A 15,973-nucleotide genomic window follows, 5' to 3' on the forward strand; every position below is an offset into this window, starting at 1 on the left:
GACTGCGAGAGGGCACAGGCCGGGCTGAGGGACCCCCCTTCCCCCCCCCAAGTGCACAAATTTTTGTGCACCGGGCCTCTAGTCTATATATATAAAAGCCTAAACAACTGTTACTGCCAAAGGACCGGAACAACTGGTCACTATGACGTGCACTGACCACCGGGGTCAGATGCTCAATACAGGAGCTGCCCCCTGGTGGTCAGTGCACTCCCACAGCCAACCTCTCGCGGTCCCTCCCCCCGGCCAGTCCCTCCCCTAGGCTAAGGCTCCAGGCACAAGAGAATCTGGGTCTGGGAAGTCTGTAGGAAGAGAGCAAACCTGACGCTGATTGAAACAGAGTAGCAGCTTGGAGGGGGCAGAAGGAGCAAGGCAGCAGCCTAACTGCAAAGACGCAAAGTAAGCACCACCGCCACCTTACCTCTACCACCGCATAGTGCCACTCGCCCTTCTGCCCCTGTCAGCCACTTCTAGCTCGGCCCCGCACCTTTCTGGGCTCCCAACCACTAATTGGCTAGTGCTCCTACAGCGGTGTGCCACCATTGGCCAAAGTCAGCTACCTATCATGCTTGGGAGCAGAGCCCCCAAAAAATGTGCAGCAGAGGTAGGAGAGATGACCTGTCTGTCAGCAACTCCGTCCTGGGGAGAGTGAGATGCTCGAGGGTGGGCAGCAAAATAGAGCTGTATTTCCACCTCAGAGCATAGCTGGTGTTGAGGCCATTTTGGAGCACTCTGTGGTCTTTGCTTGCCACTACCTCAACACATCTACACAACTGGATTGGGGCCTGCCAGCCAACCTCCTGTGGTCCCTCCCCCACCCCCACCCCTGCACGAATTCATGCACCAGGCCTCTAGTATAAATATAAATTACAAATAAAACTAAAGTCTTACTTTGACAAATAGTTTACAGTTTACAGTTCTGTACAACTCCTTACTGCTCCTCTCCAATGAGCTTGATAAGCATTCCAACTGTCTTGATTGGTATAGGTCAGTGGTCGGCAAACTGCGGCTCGCGAGCCACATGCGGCTCTTTGGCCCCTTAGTGTGGCTCTTCCACAAAATACCATTGCGGGCGCACACGTACAGTGTGATTGAAACTTCGTGGCCCATGCACAGAAGTCGGTTTTCGGCCTGGGCGAGTCTATTTTGAAGAAGTGGCGTTAGAAGAAGTGGGGGTACGTTCGCTGAGGTCGACCCCTCAGATTAAGGATGTTTTTAGCAAAGGCCAGCTTAGGAGTACCCTAATTAAGTTAATAACAATGTACCTACCTATATAGTTTAAGTTTAAAAAATTTGGCTCTCAAAAGAAATTTCAATCGTTGTACTGTTGATATTTGGCTCTGTTGACTAATGAGTTTGCCGACCACTGGTATAGGTGAATGTCTGTCTAAACACATGCACACACAAATGTGTGTATATGTAGATGCATATACCTAGACATATAAATGATACAAAGTTTCTTTTTTCACTGTATCATTTAGCAACATATTTTTAATCACTAAAAATTTAATTCAAATACCTAAAATTCTGGGCCTTTTTATTTGACTATTATATTCACAAAATTAGTTACCACGTTGTATTTATTTATTTCTCATGCTCCTCTCATTCCCAAATCCCATCTAGGTGCTTTTGAATCATTGCCACTCAAAACAATGCTGCAAAAACATCTTTAGACCTAGTTTCTTATGTACATAGAGCAAATATTTCTTTGGGGATCAGAACTTTTTCTCTAGAGTTAATCTTTGGAAATGCAAGAGATTATTTTTACTAACCCTTTTTGTTTGCCCTATATGTATATCCTCATTGGCACTTAAATTTCTCTACTGCCATATCTGCAAGAAAGTAAACTAATGCCTCTTGTTGTCTTATAAGTACACAGTCCTCTGTTCCTGTTTGATTAATGAATTAATTGCCTCTCTATGTTGGATGTCCTAGTGTTTCTGTTACATAGTAGATTAATTTTAAATTGTTCTAGTCATGATATCTAGAAAAGATTGTAGTATTTCTTTTTCTTTATAGAGCTAACCTCCCAATTGTATTTGGAAATTTTAGATACTTTTGTTAAGGTGGTAGATGGTGCTTAATGTAACCTCATTGTTTCTTGTTTCCATTATCTTTTTAAGAGAAAATGTGTTTAGGTTATCTTTTCCTCACTCTTCTCATTGTATTTTTGTGTGTTCCCATATATCCTGTTCTTTGGTAACATACTCGCATATTCTTCCCTATTGTGTTTACAAGTCTGAATATCATTTAGACAATAATTCAAGGTTATTTTTCTTCTTTTACCCAAAATTGGAACAAATATAGCAAGACTCTAGGATGAGGCAGATCCCGATTTTTCTTTCACTAGTTTTGTGACCTTTTAGCAGAGTCTTTGGCGTTTAAGTAGTTCATAAACAGCAAAAGCTTGAATAAATGCTATTCAGGCTTTTCTCCAGAAACTTTTTTGGCCAAATTAAAATGAGTAATTTCATAAACAGCGAGGAAATTGAAGAAAAAATATTTATTGCCTTTGGTGTAAACAGCAATGCATATGTATGTGTATTAAGATTTTAAATATGTAGAACAGATTGTAAGATACAGAGTGTATGTTTTCTTTTATAGGTGTTTGTTTTGACCTGCCATTTTAAAAATTAAATCAAAATGCCAATAAGACCAGATCTCCAGGTATGTAGTCCTGGACCAAAAGCAAGTATTTTATTTTAGTCTCTAAAATCATTTTTTGTTTGTTCATAGGTATTAAGTGCTATATTTTTAAGAAAGACAAGCTTTCTTGTTTTTATGAAGAGGTCAAGAGGAGAATAATTTAAATGCAAATGTTATCTTTTTATTTTTAATAGAATTGTTTTCAATATTTAAAAATATTTAAATTATAGACACTAATTATTTATGTGTATATGTATCTATATATCTTTTATATTGAAAAGAATCATGCATTGGTTCATGTTTAAAACTTATGCCTGAATATTATCATATCAAAGTTTAAAATGGTAAGATACTTCATTTAGGTAAAGACTAAGTTTTATCTATTCAATTGCTATGCAGTTCACTCCAAAGTCTGATGATCAGATTGTAGTATGAAAATTACTTATTAATGATGTTTACATTAATACCTGGAATGACAGATTTTGTAAAGGTTATACAGTCATGCGCTGCTTAATGATGGGGATGCTTTCTGAGAAATGCGTCATTAGGCAATTCTGTTGTTGTGTGAACACCATAGTGCATGTACACAAACCTAGGTGGTCTACTACACACGTAGGCTATATGGTATGTAGCCTGTTGCTTCTAGGCTGCAAACCTGTGTAGCTTGTTACTGTACTGAATATTAAGGCAGTTATAACACAATGGTATTTGTGTATCTAAACATAGAAAAGGTACAGTAAAAATATGACATGAAAGATGGAAAATGGTACAGCTCTATCAGGCTCTTAACTATGAATGGAGCTTGCAGGAATTGAAGTTGCTCTGAGTAAGTAGTGAGGGATTTTGAAAGCCTAGCACATAACTGTACACTAATGCAGACTTTATAAACACTGTACACATAGGCTAAACTAAATTTATAAAACAACATGAGATTAAATCAAACATAAGAGAAAATTATGCATTCAGAAGATGTAATAAACATGAGATGTATGAGGCTGCTTGCAGGCCTAATGGCATACTGTTTTACAGCAGATATCTATAAGTAGAAAGAGTACTAGTATACTCTAACGTAATAAAAAGTATAGTACAGTAAATATACATAAACCAGTAACATAGTCATTTATTATCATTATCAAGTACTATGTACTGTACATAATTGTATGTGCTGTGCTTTTCTATGATTGGCAATGCAATAGGTTTGTTTACACAAATATGTGAGCAATGTGTTGTGATACGAGGTTACAATGGCTATGATATCACTAGGCAATAGGAGCATTTTAGCTCCATTGTAATCTTGTGGGACCACCATTATATATGTGGTCTGTTGTTGACCCAAACCTCATTATGTGGCACATGACTATAAATGTGTAATACAATAAATATTGTGTTTGTGTGAGAGAGATGCTTAACTCATTGGTTGGTATACTTTCTAAATAGTGCTTTTAACCATCTATGCATTTTTTATACATTTAAATCTCATTAAGAAGTTGATAGATATATTTAAGTTTTATCCATGGTATTACAGATTATTTACCATAAAATTTATTTTACTTCTTTCATTAACAGGTTTTTGTTGAATTCAACATAATGATGACTTTCCAATTTAAGACATGAAGTGGAAAATTAGTAAAATGTATTTTTCTTATATAGAATCTTATCAAAGAAACTTAATCTGACTACATTACTCCAAATTTAAGAGTGGGCAGTTTAAAAAAAATAAGTGTGCATTGATATTATATAAATTCTTTTGAGAATTTTCATGTGAAAACCATTCTCAAATTACTAGATTGCATAAGGTGAATAATTTTCATTTTGATTCAATATATGTGCCATTAATTATATTTCTCTAGCAATTGGAAAAATGCATTGATGATGCTTTAAGAAAAAATGATTTCAAACCTTTGAAAACACTTTTACAAATTGATGTTTGTGAAGATGTGAAGATTAAATGCAGCAAACAGTTTTTCCACAAGTTGGATGACCTTATATGCAGGGTAAATATATTTATTTTTGTTGAATTATTGTTATCATTATTAGATAGCAGTCTACTTTCCAGGAAAGTACCATTGGAAAAAAATGAATAAAAACCTTTGGCAAACTCGCTTATAATTATATAAATAAATCTTTATTTTACCACTTGCTTTTTTTTTTAATTTGACAAGCTCCAAATAGCATATTGGACCATTTTCTAAATAAAGTATTAAAATAGCTATGTTTTCAGAGTTACCACTGGTGAAAAATAGTATACATCTTGGAAGTTTAAACAATTTAATCTCTTTTTTTAAAAGCCTATCAATATAGGCTTCTGCATGTTATATGGACAAAGTTTGTTGCTTGCAAATATAAAAAATAATATCCAAAACCTTGGACTTTGTAAGACAGGTTTATATGCAAGAAAATGTGGTTATTGACAATCTCTCCCAGTATTTGAGATTTGCTTTGACTCTAAAAGATTGCGTAAAAATTTATTGTATCTGTTAGATACCTAGAGCTTTTTAGAATGGAAAGTAACTTTGTATCATAGTCTAAAGTTTCTTGAATTTATACAGATCTGCATTTTTTATCCTCACTTGAGAATATGTTTTTTATTGCTGAAAGGGAGAAAGAAAGAAAGAGAAACATTGATTGGTTGCCTCCCATATACGTCCCAACTAGGGTTCAAAACTGCAACCTAGGTATGTGCCCTGACCAGGAATCGAACCCACAACCTTTTGGTGTATGGGATGATACATCAACCAACTGCTAGATCTGCATTTTTGTACTGAGTTTGTCATTTACTGGCTTTAGACAAGTTGCTTTTTTTAAACCACATTTTGTCGTTTGTCCTTGAAGATTAAGATTATAGCTTTCAGGATTTGTGAGGATTATAAAGTCCTTAACCAGTTCCTTGCTATTTTGTGTTAACAGATGTTTAAATGTATATTTTTCATTTCAGGAACTTAATAAAAAGGATATCCAAACTGTTTCAATCATTTTGATTTCTTTTGGAAGATGTAGCAGGAATATCAGTATTTTGGGGCAAGTTGGACTTATAACTTTGATAAAACAAGGACTAGTCCAAAAGATAAGTATAGACTATGTAACATTCATATGAGGGAAATATTATTAAAGGTGTGCTTTCTAATAAAGTAAATGCTTCAAACCGTTGAAAAATAAATTTGGGTACTTTATATAAAACTTTGAGTTACAATAAAGATTTTTATAACCTGTAGTATGTCACAAGGAAACTATTCACAGGGTCCTTGATAATCATGTGAATTTAAGGCCACAAGACTCTCTAACGACTTTACTTGCTTTATTTTCTCTTTAGCTCATCTTAATCACTATCTGACTTTATTATTTTTTAATATTTATTGTCTGTCTGCCATACTAGCATGTATGGCATTAATTTTTGTTTGTTTTGTTCGTTGCTGTATACCCAGTGCCCTGAACAGTATCTGAGATGTAGTTTATATTCAAATATTTTAATTAATAAAAGTGAAAAATACCAAAAAATTATCAAATAGTAACAGTGCCAAAATAATCTAACTTGTGATTATTTATTTTCATCTATTATATGAATGTATCTGAACAAGGAATTTGAAGGGGGAAATAAAGGTCTTCTACCTGGAATTAGTATTAACTTTATCCATTCTCATCCAAACAATGGGCAAATAGAGTGAGTTACCAAAAAAACAAAAACAATGATGATGTTTTGAAAGCATAAATTTATTTTGATACAATACTGGAATTTTCATTTTTGTTATTTCTTTATTCCTAGGTTTACTATTTATACAAATATAGATAAGTACATTCTCAAAATTGAATTTAAAATAACTAATATACATTTTTCTTTACATGGTTGCCTGGTTTGAAAAATCCAAGGAGATAATTCTGAGTCGAGGAACTTCAAAAGATGAAGCTCTTTTAAATATGATAGAAGACTTATTTGATCTTTTGATGGTAAAATCACATTGATTAACCAATGTTATAAAGCTTGTGCTTATTTAGTATATATGCTGCCTAAGCGAGCACTTTATTTAAAAACAACTTGTACATATGTCTCCTTTTTTTCCCCACAATTGACCTTCCCCCCGCCTCCCCTACCCCCCAGCACATGCCCTCACCCCCTCCCCGTGTCTTGCGTCCATTGGTTATGCTTATATTTGTAATATTTTAAACAATAAAAAAAAGAAAAGAAAGAAAAAGAAAACACAGTTCATGACAAAAAAAAATAAAAATAAAAACAATTTGTGTTCTATATGCCTTAAGCCTAAAAGACAGTAACAGAATGGCTTGTGACCTGGTTGGATTAACCTATTCAGATTGTAAAGCATTTATCTTGTGTAATGTAATTAAATAATTAGTACTTATGTGGTGAGTTCAAATTTAACCTGTTATTTTAATACTATCTATAATGGTTTATAATATAAGACAATAAAATATAAATATTATTCCTTGCTTTTCAGGTCGTATATGGCATCAATGATGAAGGTATAATGAACATTTTCTTTTATGAAACAGTAATTTGCAGTTAGAGTTTTAGTATAATTTTGCAATTCTCTTAGCAATTTTCCCAATATTAGGAATTCATTATCTAATTCGGGGATCAACAAACTTTTTCTGTAAAGGGCCATATAGTAAATATTTTAGGATTTGTGGGCCAGAAAAAAATTGAGGATAATATGTAGGTACTATAACAAGAAAGAAAACAAATTTCCACAAATGTTTTATTGGTGCAATTCAAAACATAATAATTGAGTATGATGTTTTTGTAATACAAGTATACTAATGTGAAGAATAGCACTCTTTTTTGAGGGGATGATATTTCACTTATTCAGGTTCAGAGTTAGTTTTTGCTCTAGTCAAAATTGATTATATTCATTTATTGATGCTTATATGTAATGAGGATATATATATATATATACACATATTGCATTAGAAAATCTTTTCATGCCAATAATGACAAATACTGCTATAAGTTTATAAGCATGATTCTTTTTTTTAATATATTTTATTGATTTTTTACAGAGAGGAAGGGAGAGGGATAGAGAGTTAGAAACATCGATGAGAGAGAAGTATCTATCAGCTGCCTCCTGCACACCCCCTACTGGGGATGTGCCCGCAACCGAGGTACATGCCCTTGACTGGAATCGAACCTGGGACCCTTCAGTCCGCAGGCCGACGCTCTATCCACTGAGCCAAACCAGCCAGGGCTATAAGCATGATTCTTAATTGAGCATATTCATCACTTAGAAAGCATTTATAGAATTATATTGTTATTTTCTTAATATTTGCCTTTTAAAATGTCATTGCACTGCAGATTAATCACTTTAATTGAAGGTTAAGTAGAAGCTCCTCATCTGCACAATTAAAAAGATTTTGACATATGGAAACTTTCCCTTGCACTTACATCAATGTCCAAAAATGCTGCTGGACCTGTAGTTGGAACTTGAAAAGAAAAAATATCCCCATAAATATGTGTGTGGGAATGGAGATGTCAATTCTTGTTTTAGTTTTTGACAACCCAGGAAGTACAGAAAGAAGCTTGGCATTACTTGTAATGCAAATAGCTTCATTTAGTGTCATTAAAATGACTTTACTGAATTATAAGTTTCTTATATAGCACATTTTTGCCTTGTAATTTTGGGTTGAGGTCATTAAGAAACATTATTGACTCTGCAGCACAAGCTATTACCAAAATCATTCACTGGTAACTGAAGATGGCTAAGTTCATGAAAGTAAATGAAATTCACCTTGATGCTACTAGTTCAATAAAACATGATAGATTCAAACATTTCCAGAGTACTTGCTGATGAAATGTATTATTCATCAGCGGTGGGTTGAATTTGGTTCATGGGCCATAGTTTGCCAACCCTTGAGCTAATGGAACAAAATTTTCAATAGTCCACTGAGAACTCTTCCTTTCACTTATGGCTAGCAGGTGTCTTGTGAAAAGCAGTCAGTCCAAGTTATGTTTATCTCTGTGTTGCTTGAGAAAGAATTAACTAGAATTGGTAACTGAGGCTGGTGAATTATTTATACATAAAGGAACAGCTGCTATTTGCAGCCATCAAAGCCAAAATGTTAAAGATCAGTTGCTATTTTGTTAGCTGTAATTTAATAAAAATTAATGGAGATTTCCCTATAAGATGGAAAAACTAATAGACTTGCTTTTTATGTAGTCACCTTCTCAAAATAAGTTCACATTTTGAAAAAGTTTTAATTTGTCCCTCATTTTTTAAACATTTTTTGAAAATGTCTTTGAAAGACTATATGTGCTTTTTGTTGAACTACTATATAAAAGAAATCATATGATAGTTGAGAATTACATAGATATAAAATTTTAGGCCATTGATCATTAGCTAAATGTGGTTGTTTAGATATCAAAATTGTTTACTATGTCTTTGAGACCCAACTTCTCTGACCTCATTTGGAGACAGTACCTCATTGATCACTGTTACTTTGCTCTCTGTGTTAGCACTTGCCATCTCCTCACATTGGAATGATCTACCTCAGATATGCTCATGACTCACTATTGAATTTATTTAGGTCTTAACCTCAAAACCCACTTTAAAGTAGCCTTACTAAGCAGTTTTCTCTAAAATATACCCATGCATCACTAAAAAAAAAAAATCAATTACTGTTTATTTCAATACTAGCTACTACTTTTTCAATGATTTCTTTGCAATCTAGCCTGAATTCTTACATTTTTAGGGTAGAAAACAGTCTTAAACCACTAGTGATTATAAAGTGATCTAACAGGGTTTTTTTTAAAAGCAAATTATCATATCTTTTCCCCTAATTGAGTGATTTTTTTAATGTGGTCACTTTGGAATGTTCTGTTACAGTATTGGCATTTTTAAAAATTATTTTTAAAATTTGTATTATGAAATAGCATGTGGAAAATTTCTTTAAATATATTTAGTATTGATAAAGCCTAGTCTTTTGAGAATACAGTTAGCTTTTAGGAAAGCTCAGAAGTATTGATGGCTATTATGGAATTTTTGAGTTATTAGTATTAATGAGGTCAGTTTTCTAAAAACCTCAATATAGAAGTTTACACTTTTGAATGATATTTATTTCATCCAGAAAAGTGCCTTATGTGCCTGAAAGAAGAAGCTGGATTTGGATTTCTTTGCCAGAATTCAGTCACATCTGTTGGTTTTGTGTGTGTGTTTTTTTTCCAAAGCCACACACATAGCTAGTTCATAGCAGAACCAGGACTGAATTATATGCTTCCTGATGCCCAGGCCTGTCAAGTCGACCTTCTCAACTGAACCAGTATTTCCTTTACATTAACTCATATAAGTAAAGACTGTCTTTTAAAAGAATTTAAAATACACATTTATCAATAATTTGACACTTTTATTCAGGTAAAAAGCAAGTAGTGGAAAGTTTCATACCTCGAATTTGTGTCCTGGTTATTGACTCAAGAGTGAATATTTGTATTCAGCAGGAGGTAAAGTCATTTGTTAGATTTTTCTTTTGAAACTTAAAAATGAGAAAGAAGAAAACTTGGTAGCAATTTATCAAATTAAATAATCATTTTATCTTGGCACTAAATTATTTATCATGTAGTATATATCTGTTGTTTTAATTCACTGCCTGACATGATGAATATGTTACCTATTTATTGAAAATGAATAACCATATTGGCTTATGTATACATATATCTCACATGAAAATAAATGATACCATCTAATATTAGGAGTTCTTAAGTATTAAATATTAAAAATAACCTTAATAGTGTGTAGATATTTGTACATTTGTATAACCTTAAGAATAAATATTAATAAGTTAATATTTTTACCTTCCTAGTTCGTAAAGTGATAATAAACATATGTTGTATTGCAAAGAGTATAACTATTTTAGTATAGAAATCATGGTATATTCTTTTTTATTATATTATACATGTTTTTTTGTATTCACTATTTTATACTTTACTAGAGGCCAGGTGTATGAAATTTGTGCACTCGGGTGTGTCTCTCAGCCTGGCCTGTATCCTCTCATAGTCTGGGAGCCCTCGGGGGATGTCCGACTGCCGTGGAACCGCTGCACCAGCCAGCTGTGAGCCCAGCTCAGGGCTTCTGGCTGAGCGGCGCTCCCGCTGTGGAAGCGCACTGACCACCAGGGGGCAGCTCCTGTGTTGAGCATCTACCCCCCTGGTGGTCAGTGCACATCATTGTGACCGGTCATTCCGCCATTCAGTCTGTTCGCATATTAGCCTTTTATTATATAGGATAGTCTTTACCTTTCTCCATTCCCTGCAAAAAATCCTATATAGTAAAAGCCCAGTACCATAATGGTGTCACGACCAGAATGACTGCTTGACCAGTCACTGTGAGGTGCATTGACCACCTCTCGGTCCCTCCCCCCAGCCCACAGGCTCTAATTGCAGGATAGCGAACGGGGAACCAGGGTGGGGGTGGCGGCAGGGCAGGACTGGGGACTGGAGAATGGGCAGAAGATGGCCGTGATCGCAGGCTAGGCCTAAGGACCCAATTTTGTGCACTGGGTCTCTAGTGCTATGATAAAGAAAAAAATAGGCTTCTAAATTTATATACCTAGAATATTTTTCTAAAGCTGTAATGTTTCACAGAATATAAAATATTGATGGCTTATCTTTTTTCTTTTCTTTTCTAGACTCTAAAAAAAATGAATGCTATGCTTGACAAAATACCTCAAGATGCCAGGAAAATACTCTATAACCAAGAAATGTTAATTCTCATGTAATAATTTCTACTATATTGCTTTAATTAGTGGTTCAAGTTAAGAATTTAAAGGATGCTTTATAAGGCAACCGTGAATTGCATTGATAATTAAAACTCATTAAACTGTTGTAGGTTTCTATTATAATTTATGGATATAATTTCTGTAAAAGTGTGATACTAGCCAATTGTAAATTTTAGTGAAGTCCCTCCCCGCAACATATAGGCTTTCTATTTAATTTATATTAGTCTAGTATATAATCTATTCTTTTGATTCATAGGAATAGTATGGGAGAAAGGATTTTAGATGCTGGAGGTAAGTTTTTTTCAAAATGTTTATATTTGAAGTTATTATACACATAATAGAATCGTTTTAGTCAAAATATATTAACATTTTAATGTAGTGAGATGTGAGGGGATTATAAACTATAGTCAAGCAATTTTAATTACTTTAACAAGTAATTAAATGACAAATATTTTAGTAATTAACTGAAATAATTAAGCAGGAGTTAAATATAATTTGTACCCAAGTTGTAGATTTATGAATAATAACTTAATTTTCCAATAGATTTTAATTACTTTTGCTAAGAAGTGCCTCAAATGGTATTTTATGAAGTTAGGAGGTTAAATATTCCTGGGATTGATAGATTTATTTTTAAACAATGTGTTTATTAAAAGAACTCAAATTTTCTTTCCTAAGTTTCATATTAGAAAATTTTGATCTTGTGATTTTATCTATAGAATAAACTTAAAGTACTTTGGAATAACTTTAAATGTCATATTACACAAAAGGAAAACAAAGATTCTGTGATTTATAGGCCATTGAGTTGTTTTATAGTTCACAACTCTAATAATAATGGAATGCATAGTCTTTGAATATTTAGGAGTATCTCTTAAGTAACCTTTAGAAATTTTTTTCACTCTTGTTAGTAAGCTTGTTATTTGGGCTGTATTCATTTCTATAATAAGGAGCTAGTTTTAATTCATATGAAGAAATGGCAACAGATAAGTAATTTACACTAATGTTTTCTTTATCTTGCTAGTTGTAATACCTTATAAGATATATTGACATTTATAAACTCTTAATTTTTATAATTTCAAATAATACATTAACTTTTTTTTCAAGATTATGACTTACAAGTAGGTATCGTAGAGGCTTTATGTAGAATGACGACAGAAAAACAAAGACGGAAACTGGCATGTCATTGGTTTTCAATGGATTTTATTGCTAATGCATTTAAAGGAATTAAAGACTCTGAATTTGAAACAGTAAGTAGTATAAAAATCTACACTAATAAAAGAGAAATATGCAAATTGACTGTGCCTTCACGACGCCCACCAGCCAATCAGGAATGGGTATGCAAATTAACCCAACAAAAAATGGCGGGTTAATTTGCATACACAGGTGCCGAGTGGCCAGGGGTGGGGCGGAATGCTTGTATTGTGGCCATGGCGACGACGCAGGCATTCTGTACCGCCCCAGCCACTCAGGGCCTCTGGGCAGCATGGGAAGGTGAAAAGACGGCTCTAGGCCGGAACGAAGGCAGAAAGGTGGCTCCAGCCAGAGCAAAGGCAGTGCCAGCAGCCAGGGGAAGGAAGGCTCATTCTTGCACGAATCTTCGTGCATCAGGCCTCTAGTAAATTAATAATAGCTTTTGAAAATTAATATGCTTTTTAAATATATTTTTTATTATTGACATTATTACAGGTGACCCCCATTACACAGTCCCTACCCCAACCCACTATTGTCTGTGTTCATGGGCTATACATATCCTATATAATAAAAGCCTAAGTGGCGTCACGTGTGATGTCATCACAAGATGGCCACCCTCAGGTTGTCGCAAGATGGCCAGCAGGGGAGGGCAGTTGTGGGCGATCAGGCCAACAGGGGAGGCAGTTGGGGGTGACCAGGCCTGCAGAGGAGGGCAGTTGGGGGAAATCAGGCTGGGGAGGCAGGGGGTGACCAGGCCTGCAGAGGAGGGCAGTTGGGGGAAATCAGGCTGTCAGGGGAGGGCAGTTGGGGGCAATCGGGCCAGCAGGGGAAGGGTTAGGTGTCAATCAGGCCGGTAGGGAGCGGTTAGGAGCAGTCAGGCAGGCAGGTGGGTAGGCGGGCAGTTAGGAGACAGCAGTCCTGGACTGTGAGAGGGATGTCCAAAACCGGCAGTCGGACATCCCCCAAGGGGTCCCAGATTGAGAGGGTGCAGGCTGGGCTGAGGGACACCCCCCTCCCCCATGCACAAATTTTATGCACCGGGCCTCTAGTAAGTATATAAGTTCTTTGGCTAATCTCTCCCTGTCACCCCCCTCCCTCTGAGATTTGTCAATTTACTATGCTTTTTAAAAGTCTTTCTTTTTTTAAAAAAATTAGGATTGCAGGATTTTTCTCAACCTTGTAAATGGCATGCTTGGAGACAAGAGAAGGTAAATTTAATGCAGATTATTTAATCTCAGGAGTAGGCATGTGAGGCTGAGTGATGTAAACTTGTATCACTTTGATAATGACAGAAGAGCACAGTATTTGCAGTGCCTGGCACCTTATAGGTGCTCAGATACACTGGATGTCTGAGTTCACATTTTCTTTACTTACTAAGGAAATGAAAAATAGGTTGAGGGGTAAGTGCAATGAGTCATACTATTTGGATTTGAATCATAAATTTCTCTCTTTCTATTCTAACATTGGGCAGATTATTTAACCTTACTCGCCTTTGTTTCCTTATCTGTAAAATAAGAATATTAATAATACGTACTTAATACGTTTGTTGTGAGGTTTAAAGGAGATAATTATATGGGAGTACTTGTAATCATATCTGACCAAGGAAGTATTCACTGAATTCAGCCATTTTTATTAGGAGTATTATTCACTTCTCTTCTTTTCCCATCTAAGGTCTATGGGAACTTTCATTGTATTAATAGTATAAGCTAAGATGGGAATCTCTGCTCAGAGTCAATAGCATGGAATGTAATAGCAATCTCTGCTCAGAGTCAATCACTTTAGACATAATGGTAGTTTGAGTAGTACCCTCAAGATAATATGCTTTCTCTACAGAAATAAATTTTCATTAAGCTCTTTTTTAAAGTAATAAAAGAGATATGATTTTATTTAAATTGTTTTGACCACTGCCTGATTTTCCTTTGATCCTAGGCATGATTTCTATTGCTAGTCAAGCTTATGCTGTTGTAAAGTCTGATTAATTTCTTTCTTTACCTCAAACTTCTTATTTCAGGGTCTTTACATTTCCTTGTTTATCAGCATTTCTTGATAAATATGAGGTAAGTTTTAAATTAACATGTGTTTTAGTTATTGGATAAATTTTGATGGAAGAGCCAAGTGAATTACAGATTACAAAGTGACAAAAACTTTAACAATAGTCATAATTAGATAAAAAATACAGCTGGTCTATTATTCTGTATCTGAAAGACATTTTATAACATGGCATATTTGTAGCTGTAGATAAATGAAATACAAAAAGCTGTATTTCAAATATTTTTCTGTTTCCTTAATTTCATTATTGATTTATCATTCATGAATATATTCAAACTAATACTTTCAACCTTTATTTGCAGTTGGAATATTCTTGATTGAGCTAGCTAATTTCTGTGTATAATACTAAGCATTTTTTTATTCTTTCTAAGTTTATTTAAATGCAATACTTGTCTCCTCTATGTTCCCTCCCCTTCCATCTATACTCTTTTAAAAAACAACAACACTCAACTATGAATTACATGATCATAATTCTCCATTGTCACTTTTAAAAGCATAGGATATATTAGTTTTATATGTTTATTTTAGTTTTATATGTTTATTTTATTAGCTGCAAATACCATCAGATGAAAAACTTGAGGAATTTTGGATAGATTTTAATCTTGGGAGCCAGACCCTATCATTCTACATTGCTGGAGATGATGTAAGTTTTATTCCCTTTGTACTATTTTATATGTATGTATATGTATATATAAAATGTCCTAATTCAAACCCTATCGGTGTGGCTCAGTGGTTGAGTGTCAACCCATGAACCAGGATGTCTCAATTTGATTGAGGGTCAGGGCACATGCCCGGGTTGCGGGCTCGATCCCAGTAGGAGATATGCAGGAGGCAGCAGAATCAGTGATTCTCACTCATCATTGATATCTCTCTCTCTTCCTCTCCATTCCTCTCTGAAATTAATAAAAAAAAATATTTTTAAAAAATGTCCTAATTCAATTCAACAATGTAGCCCTAGCCAGTTTGGCTTGGTGGATAGAGCGTCAGCATGTGGACTGAAAGGTCCAGGGTTCAATTTCGGTCAAGGGCATGTACTGAAGGCTCAATCCCTGGTCCTGGTCAGAGTGCATGTGGGAGGCAATCAATCAATGTGTCTCTTTTACATCAGTGTCTCTCTCTCTCTCCCCCCCCTTCCCTTCCACTCTCTAAAAATCAATGGAAAAATATCCTCGGATGAGGATTAACAAAACAAACAAAAAACCAATTTAGTAATATTGATTTCATTGTGTATTTTATAGCTATTTCAATATATTTCAGTGTTATCTGAGTGATTTCTATTAGTATGGTAATGTATTAAGCTAATCCTATCTAATAATAGACAAACATGGTAATTAACCATACCTCCGACACGCTTCCCATTGGCTAATCAGCGAGATAT

The 15,973-nt window shown here is 34.7% G+C and overlaps 1 protein-coding gene across 1 annotated transcript in view; it reads left to right on the forward strand.

Annotated features, from left to right (window-relative positions):
* Window positions 1–2,595: 2,595 nt before the first annotated feature.
* LOC106724644 (synaptonemal complex protein 2-like) overlaps window positions 2,596–15,973 on the forward strand; it is a gene marked incomplete at its 3' end in the record, with an annotated part of 37,964 nt that continues 24,586 nt past the window's right edge. The window contains exons 1-13 of the mRNA XM_014532778.1: window positions 2,596–2,664; window positions 4,494–4,637; window positions 5,579–5,707; window positions 6,481–6,585; window positions 7,092–7,116; window positions 9,999–10,084; window positions 11,269–11,354; window positions 11,615–11,649; window positions 12,460–12,602; window positions 13,702–13,754; window positions 14,558–14,603; window positions 15,146–15,238; window positions 15,352–15,354. Coding sequence (XP_014388264.1) covers window positions 2,641–2,664; window positions 4,494–4,637; window positions 5,579–5,707; window positions 6,481–6,585; window positions 7,092–7,116; window positions 9,999–10,084; window positions 11,269–11,354; window positions 11,615–11,649; window positions 12,460–12,602; window positions 13,702–13,754; window positions 14,558–14,603; window positions 15,146–15,238; window positions 15,352–15,354 — 972 coding nt within the window. The remainder of the gene's footprint in view (window positions 2,665–4,493; window positions 4,638–5,578; window positions 5,708–6,480; window positions 6,586–7,091; window positions 7,117–9,998; window positions 10,085–11,268; window positions 11,355–11,614; window positions 11,650–12,459; window positions 12,603–13,701; window positions 13,755–14,557; window positions 14,604–15,145; window positions 15,239–15,351; window positions 15,355–15,973) is intronic.

The sequence above is a fragment of the Myotis brandtii genome, unplaced genomic scaffold, assembly GCF_000412655.1.
Source record: "Myotis brandtii unplaced genomic scaffold, ASM41265v1 scaffold915, whole genome shotgun sequence".
Taxonomy (NCBI): Eukaryota; Metazoa; Chordata; class Mammalia; order Chiroptera; family Vespertilionidae; genus Myotis; species Myotis brandtii.